At 45.5% G+C, this 27,146-nt stretch overlaps 2 protein-coding genes and 2 pseudogenes across 2 annotated transcripts; 2 read left to right on the top strand and 2 right to left on the bottom strand.

Moving 5' to 3' along the window:
- Window positions 1-826: 826 nt before the first annotated feature.
- On the bottom strand, window positions 827-4,895 carry LOC136454128 (putative 3,4-dihydroxy-2-butanone kinase; annotated as a pseudogene).
- Window positions 4,896-7,578: 2,683 nt separating this feature from the next.
- LOC136454127 (late embryogenesis abundant protein Lea14-A-like) lies at window positions 7,579-8,445 on the bottom strand. Its single transcript, XM_066454669.1, has one exon. The coding sequence runs from the start codon at window positions 8,137-8,139 to the stop codon at window positions 7,579-7,581; it is 561 nt and encodes a 186-aa protein (XP_066310766.1). The 5' UTR covers window positions 8,140-8,445.
- Window positions 8,446-10,830: 2,385 nt separating this feature from the next.
- LOC136449376 (protein PAT1 homolog) lies at window positions 10,831-20,756 on the top strand. The gene is made up of 5 exons (XM_066449393.1): window positions 10,831-11,319; window positions 16,046-16,206; window positions 16,601-16,654; window positions 17,508-17,577; window positions 18,043-20,756. Exons 1-5 carry the CDS (start codon window positions 11,199-11,201, stop codon window positions 20,121-20,123), a joined length of 2,487 nt encoding a protein of 828 aa, XP_066305490.1. The 5' UTR covers window positions 10,831-11,198; the 3' UTR covers window positions 20,124-20,756.
- A 5,031-nt stretch (window positions 20,757-25,787) lies between these two features.
- On the top strand, window positions 25,788-27,067 carry LOC136451330 (F-box protein At1g67340-like; annotated as a pseudogene).
- The last annotated feature ends 79 nt before the right edge of the window (window positions 27,068-27,146 follow it).

Genomic DNA, 27,146 nt, shown 5'->3' with positions numbered 1-27,146 from the left:
TATTGCCGCGCCATGCGCCGTGGCGCGTCAGTGCCACGCCAAGATCGGTGGCGTGGCAGACCCTGCCACGTCACCGGTCAGTAGCCCCAGTCGTTGCCACGTCATCCTCTTGCCGCGCCACCATGCATGGCGCGGCACAGACGTTTCGCCACGCCATGGCAATAGGCGCGGCAAAAAGTGTTAGTTTTGAAAAAAATAGTGTTAGATTTAAAATTAGTTTATAAAAAGTGTTAAAAATAAAAAAAAATCTTCTTTGTTGGGAGCAGCCTCTAGGACTGGGAGAGAGCTAAGCTCAGATGTGCCGCGCGCGTGTCGCCATAGCCCATGACCACATGCGCGTGAGGTGTTGGCAGATCGTGCTCTCCGGAACGTGCACCATTGTACAGTCGCTGGCGCATCCATTGAGTGTCGTGTGGGGCCTAATCCTAATTCACTACACCACAACACCAAAATTAGCGATGGACAGTCTGACGCTAAAAGCGGCTACAGCGACAGATAGTCTGACGCTAAAAAGTTATAGCGACAGACTTCTGCAGCCGCTGTAAGTCCTGTCGCTAAAAATCTTTAGCGTCAGACAGGACTTTTAGCGTCAGACAGTCCGTTGCCCTGAATTTTTTTAGTGACAGATAGTCTGCTGCTACTCTTTAGCGACAGATAGCCTGCCAGGACTCTATAGCGACAGACAATTTGAAGTTACAAATATTTTTAGCGACAGATGGTTTGACGAGATCATTTAAATGTATTTTTAAAAAATAAAAGGCCATTTGGTTGCAAATTAATACAAAAGTAACATCATTGTGCACATTTCTCATACAAATAGATTCATTCATGAACCTGAAACATAGACCCATCAACAATTATCCACAATAATACAAATATCACTACACAACTAAGATTCAACTTCAACAAACATACATGCATCTTCACAAATTTGACCAAAACTTTACAACAACTCACATAGATAAGCTCACCATCTCATCTATTTCCTCTGGAGACAATAAGAACATCCTCCAAAACATAATGATCATAAGAAGGGACAAGAAGAACATCCTCCAAAACTTTACAACAGGTCAAGCTGCTTTAGCTAAGCAGATCATGGATGTAGATATACCTGTCTTGATTTCCACTTGTAATTCCTGAGTCTCTACCTGCAGTAAAAATTAATTCTTAGGCCAGAACCATAAAAACCATTCTTGTTCGATGATCCTGCAATAGTAAGGTTGTACAGAGCTTAAACGTTAAGTATGTGGAGTAGGGTGAGTGAGATTATATACCTTTGCTTGCATTTGTTTGATGGATTCAGCGCCAGCTGATGCTGCTTCAGAAGAAGCGATGAAAGCAGTCACAGGATCATCCCCAGCCTCAAGTCTCTGCTCAGCACAGTAATTTTATCAGATAACCATGGACAATTGTGCAGGAAGATAAAGTAGAATCAAGAAGTAACCTATTTCAGAACAGCAGAAGCAGGAATTAGGGCATCCAACATTGTGCGGTATCCTATGCTGGCACCACCATATTTGCTAACAGCAGCAACGGACGCCTCTAAAGCATCAGCCCCTGCAGAAAAGCAACAAGGTTTATTTAGTATGTAAAATTCATGATATATGGTCAGAAAGATCAAGCACATTGCTTACATTTATTTGCAGTGACAGTTGAGCTCTGCTTTTAAGCTTGCATAGGCAGCCTTGCAGAGTATGTCATACCTGGAGTATATTAGGAAATAGGAACTGTAAGTTTACTCCATAGTAATCATACATTCAATAAGGAAAAAATGGGCACCGAAAGCACAAATTATCATACAAGATTCCACTTGTTCCACCCATCACCCTTCGGATTGTTGCCCCAATTTCATTTATTGTTCCAGCTGCATCATCCGTAGGGTAACTGGAATAGAGAAAAAATGCACTAAATTTTGGTCAAATTTTACATGAAAAAAACGAATTATATCATAAAATTAGCTGGCACGATTATAATATCAGGAAAATGATACAGAAAAAGACACTGGCTGGAAATGAAGTGTGATACAGTGATAGAACTAATGAGAATCATCAGCATCATGTATATGATTTCCACTGGACCAGAACCAGCGTTATATACTAAAGCTAGTAAAACCAGGTGGGAGTTCATATATCGTCTTTTTATCACATGTCAGCAGCACAATTATCATATCTCTAATCTACATTTCAAGAATAAAAAACTTCTTGCCAATGATTTGTAGTGCTTTTAACTTACCGCTTTTTCATATCTTCAAGAATAGCTGTTGCACCTCTATACATCTGAAAAGAACAGCAGTGAATTACTCAATCCTAAAATAGCAGTAGTCAAATAAGCATTGAATTGAATTGGTAAACACAATTTAACTCACTGTGGTTCCACAGTCACCATCGCCCACTTTACTGTCCCATTCATTTAGGCTATCCTTGAGATTGATAATTGCAGTAGCACTTGCTTCAATAGCAGCCTCCAGGATACACCCTTGCTTGCTCAGCTCCTGAGATGGAGCAAAAATCTACAGAAGAATAACAAATCATGATAACTGAGGGACTGCAAATGCATATGGCAGTGTGATAAAAGACAAAAAAAAAATGCAGAACAGTCTTGAAAGTTCTGTGAAAAGGGACAATGACAACAGAGCCCACGGTTTGCTCTTGCAACTTGCTAAGGAAAACACATTAACTGTGGTTGATATATATTACTATCTAGTTAAATGATTCAGATGAAAGAGACAAGTACTTGGCGACAACTACAAACAATGCCAAAAGAAAAGGGTGAAGGGGGCTGACCCAGAGATCATCAAACAGTGCTACCTTTTTGTTTGGTTCTTGACATAAGACTGAACAATTCAATTAAATGCAAGCTATAATTTAGCGAAAAGAAAACAAACAAATAAAATCACTCCATGTTTGTTATAGGCAAAGGAATGAATCAAGTTAGAAAATAAGAGCAGATTCACCCAAGATTCCAGCGCAGGCGTGAACTTAAACATTTTAGTGAAGAGATTGAAGCAAAATAAGGATTCCTAATGTAAATAAGTCTTCAGCAAATTGAAATCCCCACTATGAGCAATTTAAATCATGACGTGGAGCAAAAACTTACTAGTAAGAAATTAAGGTTACAGCAGCTAGATAGAGCAAAAACTTACTAGAAAGAAATTAGAGAGGATTTTATATATGTCACATTACATATAAGTATAAGCTGGTGATGCGTGCATATGTATGGGACAAATTAGAGAGGATTTTTACATAGCTAGCTAGCTACCTGCTGAGACTGGTGCACTTACTACTACCGCTATCACTCAAATAAAAAAAAAGTAACCAATGGCAACAAACGCTAGAACTTACCCTCCATCTTATCTGCTAGTTAAGCGTGTGGATCCAACACCAAGAAACAGGCTGGCATTATTGGTCCAAGGATGTATGGAGAGCTCCAGAATCATTAGCATGCTAAAAATTTAGGCAGAAAATGGTTAGTGGAGCAAATTCTGCACAAATTGAATCCTACTGTGAAATTCAGTTACCTGTGTTTACTTAGACAGGTGGCGTCCTGCTTACTCCAAACAAATCAGCAGCAGAAGAATCACATTGCGAGGAAGATATACTTTTCAGCCAACATTCTCTTTCAAAACCATGTAGTGCTTGTTCTATGAGTATGTTCACAGTAACTAGTTTCAGTGACACAAAAGCAAAACTAACACCATCCTAGTTTTAGAACAAAATGGGCTCCCATTAGTAGAACCAAGGTCAGAACATCTATGAGAAGGCATGTGAGAGAATTGAGCTACTTTTATGCTCTGTAAGATGTCCAGACCATTGTCCTAACAAAAGCAACTACTAAAAAAGTGAACTAGCTCAGGCCAAAAATACCCTGAATCAAACTCACTCAAGCATGACCCAGTTTCAAGCAACCGTCACTAGTGTTTAAGGCAAGCAATAGATGTTGGAACTAGGTAACTAATATTATCAGACTTTTTAAAGCTGAAATAGAAATTTGGGGTTTTTTCCTGTAACACAGTCACACATGCTAGTGCTAATTTCTAGACTGAACCTTTACGTGGTCCAAAGACTGATTAATTATGTAGTGCTTTCGTCATGTAGGAGTGCTAAGTTCAGATTGTAGGTTATATGATCTTATAGCCAAGGATAGTAATTTGAATTTGATGCAAGTAAATGTCCCGAATCATTTTGTCCTCTATGGGTTAGTTAAGAAAATCTCAACACCAGTTAAATGTTTGTTCTGTTCTCTCGCCACTTCTATCATCTCTCTACTGCCTAACTCCTACAAAAACATCTATACAAAAAAACAGACAAGGGTCAGGTGGGAAGAGCATTACATATTCTTGTATGACGATGCATTTAATCACAACACCATCCAACAGAGGCTAGCACATAGCAGTCAATTGCAAAACAACAGTTAGCTTGCATTGACATTTCATAAAACACCTAGATTACACGCAGTGGCAGCACAGAGCAACAAGCATAGAGCAACGAGCAGAGGATTTCCAGCGGCCGAACTCCAGATGCACAGTAGCAGTGACGCTAGGTAGCAGCATGGGGATTGGGGGTGATAGGGAGGACAACCTCACCTGGATTCTCAATGCACGACGGCGCCGACAGGGTAGAGGTACTCGAGGATGAGGCGGAACCGGTCTCCCTACCACGAGCGGCCATGGATCTGGCCTCCCTCGTACAAGCGGCCGTGGATCTGGTGCACAAGTAGGGCCCCTAATGGCTGCTCAACGCACCATGACTTGGCGGAGGGTGAAGGACGGGACTGGGCGGGGTGGTGCGACGGATGAGACATGGTGCTGCCTGCGGCAAGCCGGGAACCCCAAACCCTAACGAATTTGGTGCCGACACAGAGCTGTAGATGATAAGGTCGACGAGCGGCGTCGGCATCGGCGGAGCGCACCAGCGGCGACCAAGCGGGCAGCGAAGGTGGAGGGTGGGAGCGCGACGTGTGGGTGCGGGATCTAGAGGCGGAGGGGGTCGGAGAGACTATTTGCCTGAGGTGAGATGGGAGAAGAGAGGAGGAGAGAGAGGAGAGGAGCACTGAGCATGTCGGACGCAGGATCGAGGGGACGGGACGACCGGTTCCGAACTTGAGTCTGAACTTAACCGATCTACATAATTTTTTTCGGGGTTTTGCGTTTTTTTATTTTTTTCACTGCCTTTTCTATTCCTAAAGACAGGCGCACCGGGCGCCAATACCAAATGCAAGTGGGCGCGCGAGCTCAATGTAGGTGGGCGCGTGAGCAAGGTGGGGCCCTTTTTTAGCGACAGACGGATTGATGCTATACCTATTTTCAGCGACGTTAAAGGTGATTACCTATAGCGACAGACAGTTAATCTCTAAATAGAGAATTAGCGTCAGATTGTCTGTTACTTATCTTTAGCGTCAGATCATCCATCGATAAAAAAAAAGTTTTAGCGTCAGATGTCTGACGGTGATATGGTGTTGTGGTGTAGTGATTAAGCCAGACATAGAGCTGTCATGATCAACTTAGGGTCGAGTTGAATGTTTCTGAGCGAGGATTTTTTAGATGGTACAACTCGATGCACACAACCCACACATTTGACACAGTCGAAAAAAATCCACACATTTCACACTCACACCACACTTAGGGTCGAGTTCAAATAGTGTACCATGCAAAGAAAGAGATTGGAAGGCTCGAGCCTCCGGTGCGTGAGAGACGTGTGTGTACGCATGCGTGATAGTTTTTCGGAAAAAATACAGAAAAAGGTGTGAACCTGGTGTGTAGCATCCCGTTGAACAGTCCCGCTACTGGACCACAAGATTTGATCAATTAAAACCAATTTTCGGAGCAAATTTTTATACAGGAGGGGAAGAGGGGTGCACCTGCATAGAGTATTGAAGTGGGCCGTGGAGGCTACTGGCCAGGTCACGTGACCAACATAGGGGTGGGCGACCCAGCCCAGAGAGCTTCTAGGTTCGTTTTCGCATGGTACACTGCTTGCTTCATCTATGACGTGCTCTATGAACTAATACAAATGTGGAATGACTCTTTGGGGAAAGGCCTTCTCGTGATAAGGGAGTAATCAACCCTAGTAGAGGGCAACCATGATTCTTGATGAACGTATGCAACAAACTCTTCTACATAATATAAAATCGATATATCAACCGTTCTCATGTCAAGAAGAGCTTGCACTTCATCCAAATTAGATATTTATACAGGAGTTTGATAGAATCCAAGTGATGTATGGTTCTACAAGAAAAAAAATGATTTTCACATAGTAAATAAGCACTAAGGATAATAAATTGATTTGTGTTGCTTTAAGCACATGCTAAACCAAAAAGACTTTTCTTGTGTTAAGGTTCATTCCATTCCTTCCTACATTTTCGAGGACATTTCAATGTACTCATCTTTTCTCTTTGTTTCCCTTGCTATACCACTTATATCTTTTAATTTTAATGTACTCAGAAGTTAGTTCTCGAAGACGGTGTCAAAGCTAATTTAGGGTTGTTGTAACCTGGTCCTTTCTAAGGACCATTGTGTAATTTGGCTGCTCATATATATATATATATATATATATATATATATATATATATATATATATATATATATATAATATGTGTGTCCTTGTAAAAAAAAGCTAATTTAGGGTTTGATTGTTTAAGTTTTCTAAGAGCTTTTAGACCTCAACTTTTAGACATTTGTAGCCAAGAAGCTCTCGGAAGTCGAAAGCCAGAAGCTCGCTATAGTAAGCTTTCGAGCTTTTGGCTTATAGGAGCTATTTGGTTTTTAGAAAGTCCAAAAGTTAATGAGAGCTGTTTGGTTTTTAGAAAGTCCAAAAGCTAGTCTAAAAGTGTTCAAAAGCTCAAACAAACTTCCCTTAGTGTACTCCCTGTTGAGTGCATGTGGAAGACGGAAAACATCTCCGCTAACACTCTATGTTGTAATTTGTATTTAGACACTTAGGTCATTGTACCTTTGAGCCGAAATCGATTTCGATTTATTCATTATAAAAATGATTTCACAGGATCTGTGTGCGAGCGGGGTATGAGGTTCACGGATTTTTCTCGGACTGGGTAAGGAGTCCTCTATTTTAAAACGAAATGCTCGGGAGGCGTATGCTATCCCCCACCCAGTTAGGAGTCCTCTACTTGGAGGCGGAATGCTCCGGTGACGTATGCTATCCCCACCGAGTTTTTAATTAGTATAGCCATATTTATTTGGTAGTGTTATTATTTTATATATCTAGTCAATTTTTTAAATTGTTTAACTCTTTGCTTGAAAGCGAGAATTCTAGTTTGTTTCCAAATAGATTTATTATAAAATATATTTCATAACTAATATAACCATATTTATTTGGAAGTGTTAATATTTAATATACTTAGCTAGTTTGAATTTATTTGACACTCCTGGAAGTGAGAAAGCATTTTTACAAGAATTACATCTCTTTTTCTAACGGAACGAGTAGTTGGCAGTGGGGCGTGCCTTTTTCTTATTTATTTATTTGTTCGTCTGAAACTTCCATGGTAGTACTAGTACACATCATTTTAGGTCTAGCAGCTACTCAGCAGCACTGCAGAAAAGTAGCAACGTGACTCGTGACAGGCTCAGAGAGCGGTTGGTGTTACATATGTAGCAGCATGCAGAATCGCAGACGAGTCGTGAGCAGTCGCTGAGCGCAGCAGATCGCTCAGAAGATGATGCTGGAGAGGGGGGGGGGGGGGGGGGGGGGGGGGGGGGGGGGGGAGCTTGAGCTCGCCGGACTTGGTGAGCGGCAGCGTGAGGTTGCCGACGACGGTGAGCCCGACGCGCATCTCGTAGTCGATGTCCCAGTCGCTGCCGGCGTCCCTGACGAGGCTGGCCAGGAAGTCGTAGGGCACCCGGACGGGCACGTCGAGGCGCGTGGTGGCGCCGCCGCCGGCGAGCGACCCCGGGTCGGGCACCGTCCCCGACGCCACCTCCCGCCCCGCGCTCCGCAGCGAGTAGCTCACCTCGCACACCGGGATGGCGTGCGAGTACGGGTTGCGCACGTCCACGCGCCCCGCCAGCGTGGCGCCGTCACGGCCCACGTGACCCACCGACACGTCGGCCAGCTCCGCCTCCGGCTTCTGGATGTTGGCCAGCTTGTCGGCGACGAACCCCTTCGCCTTGTCCACCAGCTGCGCCATAATGGTCTATTGTTCCCTGTATGTATAGAGAGGGAGGTAGCACTTGTCACAGCCGTACCGGCCGGCCGCCGCAGCACGACGCGCTGCCCTTGCGCCGGCGACGTGCTCGCTCTCGCTGGTTCTTCTTGTCGCTAGGTGCTGTGCAGTGTGTTCCTTGCAAGTGATCGGTCGGCAGTGGAGGACGAGATGCCGTGATGCGACCGCTGAAATAGGTGCGCCGGGTGTATAGCAGGGTGACACGTCGGGGGTTTGCGTGTTGGCTGCGTGGCACCACCACGCGACGAGTCTCCGGCTAAGGAACACTAGGAAAATAAATTTGGCGTGATTCGTGGCGTCGTCCTGTTAATCGTTTTGGCACCCACATGTCGATTCTACCTTTTCGAGACTTTCACTAGATAATAAAAACAATTTAGGATACACGTCTCCTATATATAGTCCTATTTTTAATCTAGTATCCATATTGTATATCACTATAAACAATAGAGAATAAGGTCCAAACAAATCCTTAGGCTATGAAAACAAGATCCAAACAAGATCTTAAGCTAGCACAGATGTTTCAGTGTATGTATATATATATATATATATATATATATATATATATATATATATATATATATATATATAACTGGAGTGTTTTTAGCCCCTACAAGAGAGAAATAAAAAAAGGCCAAACAAACCAGCACAGGTTATTTTACCGAGAAAGAGAGGGAGAGGAAACGAACCAGGAAACAAAGAAAGACACAGAAGATAAGAAAAGTAGAGCAGTCTAAGAAAAGCTTAGAACTAATTGATCAAACCTGTTGGAAAGGCTTCTTTTAACTCTAACAGAAGTGAGCTTCAATTCCTATCTCTACTTATACAAAAGTAAGCATGCACATGTACAGTCAAAGAGAATATAATACAATCCTTCAGCTAGAGAGTGCCAGCACCAGCCACATTAAGCTTTGCTCGAGGTGAATGAGATCTCTTTGGTGTCAATCAAAACAAAGGTCAGCTACTCTCCTAGCTACATGGAGGATATATAATCATAGGCCACACCGCCACAGTGAGACCAAATACACAATAATTAATAAACACAGTAATTAAATAAACGACATCATGCGTCCTTGCAGGCATAAATGAACATCGATCGGAAATAAATAGAAATGTGATTGCCGATGTAAATGGTACATCGGTAGTTACCCTATGCCTGCAAGGACGCCAATAATGAATCTGGAAATGTGATTGCCGATGTAATCTGGAAAGCAAGATCTGAAGAATCTGCAGCTGCAGAACACACCGCAGTTCTTCTAAAAACAATAGGAAGCCAATAATGAAACTATGCTCCGTGGCTCCTTCTCAAAACAATATAATAGAAAGCCAATAAAACTATGCTTTGTGGCTCCTTGAGCTCTGAGTGCAAAGTCGAAGCCAGAGCGAGTCCTCCCAAAAATATCAGCGCCAACGTTCGCTTCAACTTATCAATCGTACCATTTTCAACGAAATGATAATATTTTTCTTTCGTAACAAATCAACATCAGCATCCGTTTTTTTCGGCCAGCCGATCGTAGCCTGATCCTTTTAATAAGTTCAGCGAGCTGCTTAGCAGGAGCTGTACATAGTACGTAGTAAAAGCTCTAACCGGATCGGATAGTTGCGTGCCGACCTGCATGACATCGGGCGCAGAAAAGATGCCTGTGAACCATATAGGGAAAAAAAAGAAAGTCGAACATGACTAGGCCTTGACGACGCTGACAGTGAGAGACTAAAGAAGAATGAATGGGTTTGAATTGATTAATATGTGGAGTAGATCTGCATCAACTAGCTAGTGGCTCCGGTGCAAAGTGATCAGCCAACATCGATCCCAGCCAAACCGACCTGATGAGAACAATACTTGCAAGAGAGAATTCTTTGACACCGGGAAAATGAGTCGTTTCTTTCTTGGCTTTAAAATTTTTTTCGTTCCCTATTTGACACTCACTTTAACTTTCATCCCTAATTTGACACTACCGTCAAATTTGTTAGCTAACGGTATTAACTGGCTGTTAAAAAGACGTTTTTGCCCCTAGAAAAAAAAGCGGCGAAGCAAATTTGAGAGGAAAAAATCTACGCTTTTTTTTTGCAGCTGGGCGCATGCATCAGAGGCGGGCGCAAGTTTTTTCCTCTCAAATTTGCTTCGCCGCTTTTTTTTCTAGGGGCAAAAACGTCTTTTTAACAGCCAGTTAACGCCGTTAGCTAACGGATTCGACGGTAGTGTCAAATTAGGAATGAAAGTTGAAGTGAGTGTCAAATAAGGAACGAAGAAAATTTCAGAGCCAAAAAAGAAACGGCTCATTTTCCGAGTGTCAAATAAGGAATTCTCTCTACTTGGAACCTGCTTGCTAAGAATTACTCCTACTCATGTTTTCCCAAATTTTGTCCAAATCAGTAACCATGGTGAAAATAAAAACTGCACAAAAATCCCTTTGTTTTTGGCCTTGTTCACGTGCCCTTAAATCTGACTTGATCTACTTCTTTTTTTATCTAGAATAATGTTTTTCTCTCATAAATTCCTCCAAATTAATTTAAAATCCTTCAAAATTTCTCTGAGCGAACGGGGCCTCCGTTTTCTCACGCCATGTCAAAAAAAAAAGGTTTAATATGAGTGGTTTGCCGATCCTTCCCCCCACCCCACCCAATAAATATAGCCGAAGCCCAAAAGCATCCAAGCCCAGCCCAGCCCAACGGCGGGATTAGGGTCATCATCATCTTCCTCCCCTCTCCTCCGGTCCCTCCGCGCCGCACCGCCTCGCCCTCGCATCCTCCAGCCTCCAGCCTCCAGCCGGTGGCCACGGTCCACGGGCGAGCAGCTCGGTGCACGCGTGGACGTGCTGCTGCCGCCCGCTCCGGCCCCGGCATCCGCGCGCGCGTCGCACCGTCAAAGGGCACGGCAGTAGGCCGCCGCGGCCCGCGGGTCTGTCTCTGACCCCGGACCCCGGTCTTCCCGCCTGCTCCGGTCCAGGGCGCCGCGGCACCCCCTCCGAATCCCGTCGGTGGTGAGCTGCCTCCTGGTGTGGCCCGCGAGTTGCGACACGCCGACGATGCTGCCTACCGGGGAACCTACCTCTGGATCCGTGCCCTTGCGCCAGGGCCACTTTCTCCTGGAGCCGGAGCCTCCGCCGGCGGCGGTACCTGCTGCCAACGCGAACACCTCTAATACAGGTACGTGTTATGACGGAGACTCAGATTAAGCTCGTTTTTCTTGTTGCTCGTGACACGGCTTTGAAATCTGGGAATGAAATGGGTTTCACGTTGACTCTTGCTCATTCCTGGAGATGTATTGTGTTTCAACGGGCTTGTCGACGATACTAAATGGAACAGTGTAGTTGGGCTTGCACACTAGTTAGCGAATGCGAATTAAGCTCGTTTTTTCTTACTGCCTGTGACACGGCATTGAGACCAGAAATAAAATTTGCCTCTTCCTAATTCCTGAAGGCATATGACTATTTGTAGTTGAACAGTGCTAGGGCTTAGGGCATCCACGGCGTGGCTTCAAACCGTGCTGCTGACGAGAAGCGAATGCAAACAGAGGTTGGCAACCACTAGTGTGACCATCGACTTGTAGTACCCAGAAACAATAAAGTAAAAACGCTCTCTCTTCCTGTGACATTGCATCGCTCGATCTTGGATGCATTGGCGAGCAAATATTTTAATCCCCTGAGTTCGACTCAAGTTTGAAGTCCGATTTTGTGTCTGACAGGTAGCAGTAAATGTCCACAATGTGTCGTGTTCGATTTCTTTTTTTTTTTAACGTAATGGCAGGAGCTCTGCCTTTCGATTAAGAGGAATAGAGTTGGCCTAGTTTATAAGGGAAACCAGGCCTGAAAACCTTACAAAGGCACAGATTAAAACACAGAAAATACCCTCAACAAAGGCACAGTTTTCTACTGTTTGATTTCTGTTGCCATGGTTCAATTTCAACTCAACACTGGAGCTGCTTTTATAGACGATAGCAAATGGAGATCTATTTCTTTTAGCTAAAATATGGGCAATTACTTGGACACTGGTCGAATATGTATGGTAGATATGGTATGCTGTGGAAGTGTGGATATCAATTTACTAAAATTGATGTTGTACTGCTAGTGTTAGTGTATAAACGCAACTGGAGTTGTGCTTCTTTCAACCAAAAGCTGGGATGTTTCTGTGTGCTGCATATTATGAATAATAAGTAGGCGCAATCGGTTTGACAAGAATAGATGTCAAATTCATTTGACAAGTACAAAGACAACACATACTTTGCAGTAAAAAAATAACAGCCTCAAATTTTATTTTATCAACCACAGTTTTCTATGTTTCTGATGGCACTCAAAACCATCAGAGCAATACAACATATAGGTTGCTTGCTATGGTTAAAACCCTTGCGAGAATTTTAAGGTTATAGTTATGTCCCTCTAGGGTTAACAGTCTCAAATGATCTAAACGCCGAGGAACAGGAACAGGGTTCTTTTCTCCTCTTTTCTGAGCTTTATATGTGATATTCTTAGTGTTTCTTTGCACATGCTAGTGTTCTCTTTTGTCATTATGTGCACCAAGCATGATAATTTAATTAATTTAATTTTCTCTGAAGTGTTGGGGCGTAACCCTCTTAGCGACGCGCCATATCGGAACCCGGGTATGGTGTTAAATGGGCAAGGGCCGGGTCGTCACCCCCGTGACGCGCCGTGTCGTGATCTGGGCATGGTGTCAAGTAACCAAGGATCGGGTCGTCGCTTCCTTAGTGGCGCGGTAGTGAAAAATGAGCAAGGGTCTTCGCATCAGAGTCGACGGGTGCGAAGGGTAAGGAAGCTAGTCGAACCAACTAGGATCCGTTTAGGTAGTTGGAATGTAGGGTCACTTACAGGTAAGTTAAGAGAATTAGTTGATACCGCGACTAAGAGGCGTGTAAATATATTATGCGTTCAAGAGACTAAATGGAAGGGTCAGAAGGCGAAGGAGGTGGACAATACAGGTTTCAAGCTTTGGTACACAGGGACAGTCGCGAATAGAAATGGAGTAGGAGTTTTGATTGATAAGAGCCTCAAGAATGGTGTGGTGGGAGTGAGAAGGCAAGGAGATAGGATTATCTTAGTCAAGCTTGTCGTTGGTGATATGGTCTTGAACGTAATTAGTGCGTATGCCCCCCAAGTAGGCCTCGACGAGAGTGCTAAGAGACAGTTCTGGGAAGACTTAGATGGCCTGGTTAGAGCTATACCTAGTAGTGAGAAGCTTTTTATAGGAGGAGATCTTAATGGGCATGTAGGTACTACAAGCGCAGGTTTCGAGGCAGTTCATGGAGGTTTTGTGTATGGTAGTAGGAATCAGGAGGGGGAGGAAGTTCTGGACTTCGCGATAGCTTTTGACCTGATGATAGCCAACACTTTCTTTAGAAAGAGAGAATCTCATCTAGTGACCTTCAGTAGCGGACAACACTGTAGCCAGATTGACTTTGTCCTCGCAAGAAGAAAGGACAGACGAGCATGCTTGGATTGCAAGGTGATACCAGGGGAGTGTGTTGTTTCTCAACATAAGCTTTTGGTGGCAGATTTTCGTTTTCAGGTGCGTGCCCGTAGGGATAAGCAAGCTAAGATTGAGAGAACAAAATGGTGGAAACTGAAAGGAGAGACGTCAGAGGTATTTAGGGAAAGGGTTATCAAAGAGGGCTCTTGGAAGGAAGAAGACGACATAAACAATATGTGGGACAAGATGGCAACCAACATTCGAAAGGTAGCCTCAGAGGTGTGTGGAGTAACCAAAGGAAGGGGACGTGAGGCTAAAGATACTTGGTGGTGGAACGAGGAAGTCCAAAGGGCTATTAAGGAGAAGAAAGAATGCTATAGACGCTTGTACCATGACAGGAGTGTGGACAACATAGAGAAGTATAAGGTGGCAAAGAAGACTGCAAAGCGAGCTGTAAGTGTGGCAAAGGGTAGAGCGTACGAGGATCTTTACCAACATTTGAGTACGAAGGAAGGAGAGAAGGACATTTATAAGATGGCTAGGGTTCGTGAGAGAAAGACACGGGACTTCAACCAAGTTAAGTGCATTAAGGATGAAAGGGAGCATCTCTTGGTAAAGGAGGATGAGATCCGACATCGATGGCAAGAGTATTTTGACAAATTGTTCAATGGTGAGAATATGGACACAACCTTTCAGTTAGATGACTCTTTTGATGACACCAATAGGCGCTTTGTGCGGAGAATTTAAGAATCTGAGGTCAGAGAGGCGTTGAAAAGGATGAAAGGAGGTAAGGCGATGGGACCGGATGGTATCCCAATCGAGGTGTGGAGATGCCTCGGGGACATAGCTGTAGTATGGTTAACCAAGCTGTTCAACCATATTTTTCGATCGAACAAGATGCCTGATGAGTGGAGGAGAAGTATATTGGTACCGATCTACAAGAATAAAGGGGATATTCAAAGTTGTACAAATTACCGAGGAATTAAGTTGATGAGCCATACTATGAAGCTATGGGAGAAAGTTATCGAGCATCGCTTGAGAGCAATAACGCGGGTCTCTATGAACCAATTTGGTTTCATGCCCGGAAGGTCAACCATGGAAGCCATTTTCTTAATAAGACAAGTTATGGAGCGGTATAGGGAGAAGAAGAAGGACCTACACATGGTTTTTATTGACTTGGAGAAGGCTTATGATAAAATACCAAGGAATGTTATGTGGTGGGCTTTGGACAAACATAAAGTCCCAACGAAGTATGTTGGGCTCATTAAGGACATGTACAACAATGTTGTGACTAGAGTTCGAACAAGTGATGGAGACACGGATGACTTCCCAATTAAGATAGGACTACATCAAGGGTCAGCTTTGAGCCCTTATTTGTTTGCTTTAGTGATGGATGAGGTCACAAGGGACATACAAGGGGACATCCCTTGGTGTATGCTTTTCGCGGACGATGTAGTGCTAGTTGATGAAAGCCGTTCAGGAGTGAATCAAAAACTGGAGTTATGGCGGGAGACTTTGGAGTCCAAAGGTTTTAGACTTAGTAGAACTAAAACTGAGTATATGAGATGTGACTTCGGCACTACTACTCGGGAGGAGGAAGATGTTAGTTTGGAAGGTCAAGTAGTGCCTAGGAAGGATACCTTTCGATATTTAGGATCAATGCTATAGAGGGACGGGGATATTGATGAAGATGTTAGCCATAGAATCAAAGCAGGGTGGATGAAGTGGCGGCAAGCGTCTGGTGTCCTATGTGACAAAAGGGTACCACAGAAGCTAAAAGGCAAGTTTTATAGGACGGTGATTAGACCTGCTATGTTGTATGGTGCAGAATGTTGGCCTACGAAAAGACGACATATTCAACAGCTAAGTGTCGCGGAAATGCGTATGTTGCGTTGGATTTGCGGTCATACAAGAAGGGATCGAGTTCGGAACGATGATATTCGTGAGAGATTAGGGGTAGCGCCAATTGAAGAAAAGCTTGTCCAACATCGGTTGAGATGGTTTGGACATGTGCAACGGAGACCTCCAGATGCACCGGTGCGTAGTGGAATCCTAAGTCAGGATAGTAACGTGAAGAGAGGCAGAGGAAGACCGAAGTTGACTTGGGTAGAGGCAATAAAAGGAGACTTGAAAGGATGGAATATACCCAAAGACTTAGCCTTAGATAGGAGTGCTTGGAAGACAGCTATTCACGTGCCTGAACCTTGATTGCTTCTGTTGGGTTTCAACTCTAGCCTACCCCAACTTGTTTGGGACTTAAAGGCTTTGTTGTTGTTGTTGTTGTTGTTGTAATTTTCTCTGAAGTCTGAACCTTCTGCTCACTCTTCCTATCGTGCCAAAATCCAAATAGTGCATGTTTGTTCTTGGACCTTGGTTTCTGTTATCTGCTGTTTTTAGGCTTGTACCTAAGCACCTTATGTTAGTTGACATAATTTTGAAATCTTCTATGCAGGTGACACTAGATTTGATGCATCACAGTATGCTTTTTTTGGCAACAATGTGCTGGAGGACATTGAACTAGGTGGATTCGAAGATGATAACGACAGTAATGCTGCTTTCACTGGACTCAATGATTTAGAGCGCCCACGTTCTTCTCAAGAGATTGCACTAGAGGTAGGACTATGCTGGACAAGAGTAATTTAATGTCAGTTACTCAGTTGTTAATACAACCGTGAAGATACTGTTTAGCAAAATGTGTGTGTGTGTGTGTGGGGGGTGGGGGGGGGGGGGGGGGGGGGGGGGCGTGTATCAAATATTCTCAGAAGATTGCAGATGCACTTGTATTGACTTTTTTTCATTCTTCTTTTGTTGTGCTGTTAGGTTTGTTAGTTCAGAACATGAATCTTGTAAAGTTTAGTTTTAGTCTAACAGATAGACTCAAATTATTCCATGTAAACTGTAAAGTCAGACTGATGCCTGGTGGGTTTGTACTGAACTTTAAAGAAAAAGCTCTATGGCTTGTATAGTTTGTATTCACTTCTGACCTAGGCTACAACTTGTTTTTCAGGCTGAAGATAGTTCATTCTCAGATCTTGATGATCTTGCAAATACATTCTCAAAGGTTATCTTTCCCCTAAACTAGAATTTCTCTGTCAAAAAAAAAAAAACTAGAATTTCATTGCAGTAACTTTCAGCGCAAACTTATTTTTTTTGTGTCCGTTGTTTTCTTAAGGAAATCCTTGTATTCATATTACATTCTTTACATGTTTTTAATAAGAGTCCATGTACTCACTGTAACCCTAAAGCTATCCTAATGGTCTATTTGCACCCAGAAATTGAGGTACAAAGTTTTTTTTCTAAAAAAATAAGGGGTATGAAGTTTGTTGTGTTAATTTGTAATCTTTTTTCTTTGTACAAGTACAATGAATGATAACTTTGATGTATAGTAGGTGTTCTATGTACTGATTAGTGATTACTGAAGCATGTATTACAAATTCAAGCAAAAATGTACTATGTGAAAAATTGCTTTACCTGCCTTTAAACAGGAAAGTTATTTTGCTATAAGTTATCTGAAATGTAGCATCCAATGTACCCCTTTATGATTGACCTGATTTACAATTGCCCCTTCCAAAGAAATTGTACTGAAAAGGAAAAATACTTCCAATGTTTCATGCTTGGGATTTCTACCTTTCTTGTAGAATTTGCAATATACCAGCATGACTTGTATGCTTGCTGTTTCAGGTTCTTCTTACATATGTACATAATTATGACAGAAACAAAAGAATCATAAAATTACTGCAGAATATACATCTCATATGGGCTGCGTGTTCTGGGTTTATCTGCTGGGCTTGATTATTAGAGTTAAATTGCCTGCATATGTTATCCTTTCATATAAACTTTTCATTGTAAGAGATTATTCTTGAGATATACCTATACCGTACCTTTTTAAAATTTTGTGTGCACTTCATTTTCAGCTAAGAAGAGATGTTAACCTACCAAAGCATATTGGGGTAAATAACCTTGGGACTTCTTTTTCAAGAGAAAGTGAGTTCTGCCATTCTGGTTAATAATCTATATAATTCTTTGGTTTAAGAATTTTATGGGTTTATTTGCTTGCTTTCAATAATACTTCTACCAGGAACAACTTGCCTTGCCAAGAAGAATATTTGACTATGTACCTAATACTAAATATTTAGATAGATCAGAGTTCTTGAATATGTTTATTATGATCTAGATGTCCTTGTAAACTCTTAAGGAATTTTCATAACATGGTAATACATTTGTGATAATTGTTTTGTGGGATGCCCTGATGGATTTTTCCATTGCCAGATGACATAATTAGCCATTCCTTTTATTTGACTGTTTATACAGAGATTTTCATGAAAAGAAGAAGAAATTATTCGTACATGCTCTTTTTTATATAATAATGTTGTCATGTGTTGCAGTTGAACTGCTACATCTGCATGTCCATTTTCTTGGTTCTAATGTGATATTTTACCACTTTGGTAGGTTCTGCTGCTGCTGACTGGGCTCCAGAATTTGAATCCCCACTCTGGCCTGATCAGTACGTGCAAGGTGCTAAGCAAGGACCAAATGGCAATGGCTGGTGGCCTCCACAGCACCATTCTTCTCTCCTTGCTGATTCCAGATTGCACAGAACATCCTCATCCCCTCAGCAACAGGAACAACACAATCATAACGAACCTGTTCTTGGACCAAGGCCATCTCTTTTGCACCGTACATCCTCATACCCACAAAAGGAGCCTCAGTACAATCCTGCTGAAGTCATTCCTGCTCCAAATGCACCATACATGTCAAACCATCCACCTGGTGGTCCACCCAATTCAGTGCCTCGACAACCACATCAGATGAACATGCCACCTTTCAATGAATTTCAGATGCATATGTCTGCACAAAGTGATGCCCCATTCTCCCAGTTTCCTCGTGGAGGGACACCTCCAGAGCCATTGTTTGGTGGAAACCAGGCCCATATGATTTCAACAGGCTTCTCAACTAACAGCAGTGGACAACAAGGTCATCTGCTGAATAATGGGCAGTTTCATGGGGAAACTGCCAGCAACATGCCAAATTTGCTACCAAACCATCTACAACGTCCGAATACATTCATGCCCCATCAAATGCTGACAATACGCCAACAGCATGGCATGCTCCCAATTCAGCAATCTTCACAGCAGTCATCAAGAACACAGGCACACATGTTTGGCCCCCAGCATCCACCACAAATGATGAATAGGTTTGATAATTTTGGGATGCCTGAGTTCAGTGATCCAAGAACAAGATCATCAATGCACCATGGAAGGCAAGGTCACCATTTTCCTCTCCAAGGCTCTGAGTTTGGTATTATGAAGATGGGTAATGGGAGGTCAAGGTTTAGATCCAAGTATATGTCCACTGAAGAACTTGAAAACATTTTAAGAATACAGCATGCCGCCACTCACATAAATGATCCATACATCGATGATTATTACCATCAAGCTTGTCTGGCCAGCAGATATGTGGATGGAAGGTCGAAGCATCGCTTCTACCCAACCTTGATTCGGGATCCATCATCATGTGCGCGGAGCAAGGATGAGCCACATGCATACCTTAAGGTCGATGCCCTTGGGAGACTGCCATTTTCTTCCATCCGGAGGCCACGTCCACTTCTTGATGTTGAACCAGCTTCTGCAACTGACGATAACTCTCTTATTTCAAAGCCTCTTGATCAGGAACCTCTGCTAGCTGCTAGGATCACGATTGAGGATGGACTCAACCTACTGCTTGATATAGATGATATTGATCGCTTGGTTCAATTTAGCCAGCAGCAAGATGGTGGTTTACAACTTAAAAACAGAAGGCAATCTCTCCTTGGTCAGCTGGCAGAATCACTGCAGTTGGTTGATCCACTAGGTCCAAATAAAAACACACATTTGTCTGCAAATGATGATTTGGTATTTCTTCGCATTGTTTCTCTACCCAAGGGCCAGAAACTACTTTCACGCTATATCAACCTCATGGTACCTGGTAGCGATCTTGCAAGGATAGTTTGCATGGCAGTATTCCGGCATCTGAGGTTTGTGTTTGGAAATTTGCCGTCTGATGATGGTTCAGCTGAGACAGTAACTAAACTAGCTAGTGCTGTAGCTGCATGCATTCGTGGGATGGACTTAAGTGGGCTCAGTGCTTGTCTTGCAGCAATTGTGTGCTCGTCTGAGCATCCACCCCTTCGACCCCTTGGATATGCTGCTGGTGATGGTGCCACTGTCATCATAAAGTCTGTCCTGGATAGAGCAACAGAGCTTCTCACTGAGCAGCCTGCTGCACCAGACTATAGCACTCCAAACCGAGCCCTATGGCAAGCATCGTTTAATGCTTTCTTTGGGCTGCTTACTAAGTATTGTGTGAGTAAATTTGACAGCATGGTTCATACTATGCACAAGCACCCTGCTGCTGCAACAGCGATACGCAAGGAACTTCCAGTTGAGCTTCTGCGTGCCAGTCTTCCTCACACAGATGAGCAACAGCGCAGACTATTGCTTGAGTTCGCCCAGCGGACTGTGCCTGTCGCTGGCCATAGTTCTGACGGGTGACAGGGCAGTTGGGTGGAAACATGGCATCTGAAACAATACCAAGTTAAGGTGGTCAGCAAATATGAGTGCACTAGATGTCCTTAGAGATGTGACCCTCTAAGGAGCATGAGGTACAATTGAGTTGGGTACAGTATGGGCGTGCTGGTGTTAAGTGGATGTATCTCCCAGGTTTGGATCATAGACTCCCTTTGTTAGGCTACAGTGTTCTCTCTGCATTGTTGCATCACACCACTATATAGACTAGGAGGATAGTTTCCTTTTGCAGGGCTATTTCTAGAGGCAGATTAGTGGCTGTAATGCCTGTACAGCACGTTCCTTGAAGGCAATATCCAGCATTGCAAGAAAATATTTCAAGCTGTAGGTTTCCGTTTGCAATATTTGTAGTGGCGTCAAGGCATGCAAGATTCTTATTTAACTCTGGAATTTACTGGAGGTTCTCCGTGGCCACGCAGAAGGGTGCCAAAAAGATGTGGGAACACATGTAAACTAGCAAATGCTTGGAAGTTGGTATTTGGTTCTGTAGCCATTTGAAGATTGTTGTTTTTTTCCTGTTATATTCGTAACTGGATACATTATCTTGTGAAGCTTTTGAGTTTACTCGGAATTCTGCTATATATGCTTGTTATTGGTCAAGAGCTTTATATTTTGGTGATTCTGGGGTACTAAAGCTTCGTGTGATGCTCTACTTTTGGGAAGATTTTGCATTCATAACTGCTGCTTTATATTCGTGAAGAAGCGATTGCAGTTTTTTTTTGGGTTAATTCTACGCAAATTTGCAACGTAGAACTTGAAATATGCTACTAAATTACAGAGCTGCCAATCATATACCAGAAAATGGACAGCATCTAACGGAAACTAGAATACTATGCCGTTTCGATACAAAGTATTTTCAAAATTTATAAAAATATCATGGTTTTGTGAAATACTTTGGTTCTGAAGTGCCATGATTCCGTGAAGTGTTCGGACAACATTATGGCTTTTGAAAACCACAGTATTGCTAAAAGTAGTCTTTTGGAGTTTTAAAAACTCCAGTATATACATTTTTGTAACCATAGTTTTGCACATCTATGGATCCTAAAGTTTGAGTTTCTTAATATCACGGTTTAGTATCTAAGCAGGGCCTGAGCAGTCAATTGTAGCCTCAAGTCAAGGTCCCATGTTCCTACTTAGTGCTTACCAGCAGTAACTAAGCATGCTAATGCTAAGCCAATACGAAAAGCAAGTTGATTGCTCCATGAACATAACCGCAGACTCTGAAGGACGAGAACCTTTGAATCTAGAAGGCAAGGCGTTGAAGGCGACATGAACCTAACCTCATGGTCCGAACAAGAACAGAACCTCGAACCAGAAGGCAAGACTTACCCTGAGGTTGATGTGGCATCACGTTGGATAAAACCGCCGTCTAAAATCATCCGGGATGCATAACAAACGGAGCTCCAGATGGAGCCAATAGCTGCATCTTCACGCGGCAGCCGAGCAGCCCATAGAAATGCTTCAGATTTGCAACCGGCTAGGGCGGCCGTCAGTGTAGTTGTTTCGTTGCTGAAGACCACGTTGTTGCGCCTCCTCCAGATGTGCCAGCAGCACAACAGTAGGAAGGTGTGCCAAAGTGCTTACTTACACGGCATATATATGATCCGGTGACTGATTTTCTTTAAGCGCCTGAACCGGCCACTTGGTTTGTTGGAATCTGCAGAGCATTCCAGAATTGTGCCAATGGTGGCCATGCAGGTTGCCAGTTAATGAAGCACAACACCGGCATTTTGCTGGAACCCATCTTGCCCATGAAGACGCTTCATTGGAGTTGCAGCTTGTGGATCATCTTCAGGAGGACTGAAGGATGCACGTGTGTTTTGTATGCCCATGTCTTTCAGTCGAAGGCCGCTCCTGTCCTTGGGTTCACAGACATGATCCCAGGCTACTAAGCACTTGGCGCCACTAAAGTCTGCAGAGCCTGGTCAGAGGAAGGAACGGCGTCTTAATCTTATCAATCTGATCAATTACCCCAGCCCCAGGTGGAATTGCCAGAGCACCCATGGCATATACTGAATTCACCAATGTGGTTCGGCCCATTTGGTTCAGCAGTGCTATTTGCCATCCGGCAAGATATCTTATCACATTTGGCTATTTGCCAGAACGGCGTAGTTTATTGTTTGACAGTGGCAGGCCCAGGTATATGTCTGTGGGAAGCCTTCTCTTGTACGTACATCCAAGAGCAGCAATACATTCTGTAACAGTCTCCTCTGCAACCATGTGAACAGGTACAGCAATGCTTTTTGAGCTGTTGATCTGAAGCCCGGCGGCGTCTGCAAACTGGTCAGGCACAAGCACCCTTTTAAGAGCCTGGATGTCTGATAACTCCCCCTCAACTAGCAGTATAGAGTGTCATCTGTTGTACACTTGGCTCCCGCTGTACTCATGTTGTCTTGCGTGTAGAATGCAAGACTACTGCCCCGTCCAAGATTGCCCAAATCTACCGTATCTTCTCGCAATCTCACTCACTTGAAGATGCCAGATGCATGTACTGCTGGCCGTTCAATCTGTGAAAGAAACGTACGCCGCCAGTCGTCTGCTCTACGTACGTACGTCGCTACGACAGGCAGTCTAAAGTATAGATAGTACCCTGCACTGCATGGTCGTTCGTGTCTGGAGATCGATGCGCCAGTGCAATGGCATTTGTCCTGTGGCCGATCTAGCAGCTGGGTCCGCCGTCCCTCTTCGTCCGTCCGCAATGCAGCAGCAGCTGCTGCTGCTAGTGCTAGTGACCCCGGACCCCCACACGACATGTGTTTCTCTGCACGCTGCTGCAGCGATCTGGGCTTGGGCTGGGGAGGACGACGCATCGATCGATCGACGAGCACACAGAAGAAAGGCAGACAGCCTCTGCGTTGCACTGCAGACGGAGACGGCAGGCGACCGACGACGACAAGTGCACGGAGAAGGATAGTCCATGCATCCCATTGCTGTATGTAATGTGTCAACAGCTTGGCGATGTTCTCTTGCTACTCCTAGAGTCCTACTATGCGGTTTCATTTTCATGTTCCTTCCTGGCTGCTGATTGCTGCCTGCCCACCCTAACCCAACAGATTTGATGAGAGAAATATAACGTCCCATGTGGGATGGGAAACAAAACACAGTTCGAGTCCTCTACACTGGTGCGGATAGAGAAATGCAAGCAAGCGTTTTGGTGGTTCCGAGCTGAGCCGCTGCTGCTACGAAGCATCATGCATGTGGATCAGATTGCAAACTTGCAATGCCTGCCACAGACACCACCACCTCTTTCTAGAGTTTGACCAAATTCTGATGGAAGAAATATCAATAACTGTAATGATACCAAACAAGTAGTGTATGGTTTTGTAATGGGATCCATTTCTTTTCATACTACACGGATTGTTTAGATAGTACACACTAATTCTATTTTAAAACTAGTCGTAATTTAAAACAATCAGGTACAAGTCAAGCGGACATCTCGTAGCAGGATGCAGTGGGTAGATGAATTGTTGGCGTGGTAGTGCAGGCGGGCGCTGGCCGCCGCAGCACGGAACGGAGCCAAGCGTTGGACGGCGAGGCGCTGTCTGGTCCAGCTGATCCGGCGGACCGGCCTTGGAACACGCCGTCGTCGGCACTAGCATTAGCATCATTCTGCAACAGCATCTGTTCTTGTCATCACTCCGCGGCACCCGCTGCTGTCGTGGACCATCCCGTGGTGTTATTATCTACTGCTTTTTCCTCCTAATCTTGGAAGTAGCTGTGGAGCAAAGAGAATGAAGCGAGCAGGCGGTTGCTAATCACTACACTACTAATCAGCAAATCAAATCAAACAGGTGCGGCGACGGCCGACGGGATGGGACCACGGACGCAGGGGCCGACATGCACGCTGCTCTCGGTTTCAATTTCAATTCCAATTCCAATTCCAATTCCAATCTGGACATCTTCTGGCTGTGGTACACAGTACACTGGTACTCCTACACGGCTACACCGGAGGGCCCCTGAATCCGTTTCCACGGCCGACAACGCCGCCCCGGCATTGGATCCTTTCCTTCCTTCCTGTATCCTGTACGTATTCATGTGATCTTGTCCGTAGGCTCTAGTACTCCTACTGCACTGTGCTACTCGTTCCGTCCAATACCAAATTACTGCGGTACAGCAGTGCGGAGTCAACTGATTTAAAATATAATAATAACTAAAGCTATGTATTAATGTACCACTACAATTTATTACACTAAACAAATAACATTACATTTTTTATATATGAGTATTTATTTACGGAAATTATTTATCGCGGGCGCGCACGCGTTAGCCAAGGCGCCCGCGCGCCTCCACCCGCACTCGGCCGCCGCTCATGCTCGAAAGCCACGCACTCTCTCTCACACACACCCGCGACGCGCGACCGTCTATCTCTCTCTCACCGGCGACGACGACCGGTGAAGCCCTAGCTTACCGCGGCGGCGGGGCGAGGGCGTCGGAGTCGACGAAGAATTGCTGCTTTTTTTTTGCGAGTAAAAACTGCTGCGAGGAGGTGTGCGTGTTCGAAGCTAAATCCTGCACGCTGAATGTTATAGTAAAAAGTCCATTTAATTAAAAGCCACACACATCGATGGTATTTCCTATAAATAAATTTAGCAAAATTTAAAACATTTTAGCTTTCGTCTGATCTTGGAGAATCGATCCTCTCGCGCTTTCGGCGGCAGAGATAGTAGATGTACAAAGTCAATGCGCCTGTGGCAATCTTGCCGGGTACCTGGCACCATTACGCCCTGGAAAGCTGGTGCGGTGATCACACAGACGTCATTCCTCCCGTCCTCACTCGCCGGGCCCGGACACCGATGCGAGGGTAACTACGCGTGACCGAAGACGTCACGTACGACGCGTGTGTGTACAGTACTCACACACTGCGTCGCCTTTCGCTGTACTGTAGAGGCGGTGGTGGTATTGCGTACGTAGAGTGCAAAGCGGCCACGGCCGTCAGCCGGCCAGCCGTCGCGCATCGGGCCAAGCCAGGCGACGTCCACTCCGGAGCTAGTACTTCGTGCAGTGCGTGAATGGCCACACCACCGCGCCGCACCTGACATGGTCAGTGAAGCTGACACAAAGCCAGCGTGCTCGTCCAAGTCGGCCCACGGCGCTACGTCCACATCTCCACCTCCATGAGAGGACGAGTCGACGAGACCCTCGCTCCGTGCTAGTAGTACTAGCCTCTTGCAGTCTAGCCTTTCGCGGCGACCGAGGCTGCCGCTCGCTCGCCACGGCCGGCGGGGAGGGGCGGGGCGAAGACAAAGCGACAAGGGCGAGGCAGTCCGATGGACGTCGGAGGGGACGGAAAGCCGCGCGCGCTGCCGGTGCCGGCTGCCGGTGCGGCCAAAAACACCGCCAGATTTGGTCGACCGCGACGGCAAAACACTGGAGACGGCGAGACGCTCGCTGTCTGTCACACGCCTCGGTCGCTCGCTGCCTTTTCCTTTGAGAAAATCCTTCATCGTCATCCAAAGCTATATTAATCTCTTCGTTTCGTTGCCATTCACATCTATATGTTCCCTGATTGTCATTGGTTTATATTTTTTCCCCTTATCTGTCATTATCGTTACTTTTTAGTTAATCCATTATATACACCGTTAAAACATCATGTGGCGTCGTTGTCACACCGCGTCGCACGCACATCTACCGGTCCCCTCTCTCTCTCCGCGCCGCACAGGGTGTCCCGCCCCCGGCCCTGCCGGTGCTGGCCAGCCGCCATGAGGAAGTCGACGACGAGGAGTGGCCTCAACAAAGGCAGCTGCGGCGGCGGTAATAGTAAGGCGGCCACGCTACCGGCGAAGCAGAAGGTCGTGTCCGGCCACCGTGGCGTCGTCGTCGACGCGTTTGACTGCCTCCCCGATGGCCTCGTGCTCGCCGGGCTCGCGGCGCGCGCCGGGTGCCCCGCCGACCTCGCTGCGGCGGCGCTACCGTGAGTAGCTACCATAGCATGTCTCTACTCCGTTCCTCCGTCCGTTGCTGATTCTACCCTGCCGTCGCATTTGGCTCGTCCCTGTGCTGAGTCTTCTCCTGTGTTGGCCGGCATGCAGGTGCAGGAGGTTCCGGGATCTCGCGACGCACCCTGCCGTGCTGTCGCGTGCATCGGCAGCGGCCGTCGCCGTGCCTGCGGGGAGATGCTCGGATTCGGCGCGCCGGTTCTTGCGGCGGTGCGCGGCCGCCGGCAACCTCCACGCCTGCTACTTCCTCGGCATGGTAACGAACAGCGACCTCTGCTGCTCTCCTGCTTCTTGGAACGAATCCATTCATTCCTTTGTTTCCTGAGTGACTGAGTCGTGGCTTGTTGATGATGCCTTGCCAGGTGCGGTTCTACTGCATCGGGAGCAGGGCGACGGGGGGCGGCGCTATTGGCGCAAGCGTCGGCGGACGGGCACGCGACGGCGCTGTACGCGCTCGCCGTGGTGCAATTCAACGGCAGCGGGGGTGGCGCTGTGCGCGCGCGCCGCATGGCTCCGCCATGTCCCGGCGCTCCGCGAGCTCGGCCACCGCCTCCAGGACGACTACGGCGCGCGCCGCGACGCCGCGGCCGGACGCCACTTCCTGCTCCACGCCGCCGCGCGCGAGCTCGTCTCATCCTCGCTGCACCGGCGACGAAACGGTGAAGAAGACGACGACGCTGCCAGTAGGTTCATGGTGGAGTGGTGGGCGCTGGCCGCCAAGACAGGAGTAGTAGAAGGCGACTGCAACGACGCCGATGAGCGCCTGTGTTCGCACCCGCGGTGTGGGCGGCAGGAGACGCGGCGGCACGAGTTCCGGCGGTGCTCGGCGTGCGGGTCCGCTATCTACTGCTCGCGCGCATGCCAGGCGCTGGACTGGAAGCGCGTGCACCGCCACATGTTTTAACGGTGTATACGATGGATTAACGAGAAAGTAACGACAATAGCAGGAAAAAAAAAATATAAATCAATGGCAACCTAAAGAACATGTAAATCTGAATAATATATGGCATCGAAGGAATTCTCTCTTTTCCTTTCCGCCTTCTTTCTTCCCCGT

This window comes from Miscanthus floridulus, chromosome 5, assembly GCF_019320115.1.
Source record: "Miscanthus floridulus cultivar M001 chromosome 5, ASM1932011v1, whole genome shotgun sequence".
In the NCBI taxonomy this organism is placed as follows: domain Eukaryota; kingdom Viridiplantae; phylum Streptophyta; class Magnoliopsida; order Poales; family Poaceae; genus Miscanthus; species Miscanthus floridulus.
Note: the sequence above shows the minus strand (reverse complement) of the source record. Positions and strands in the feature narration are given on the sequence as shown.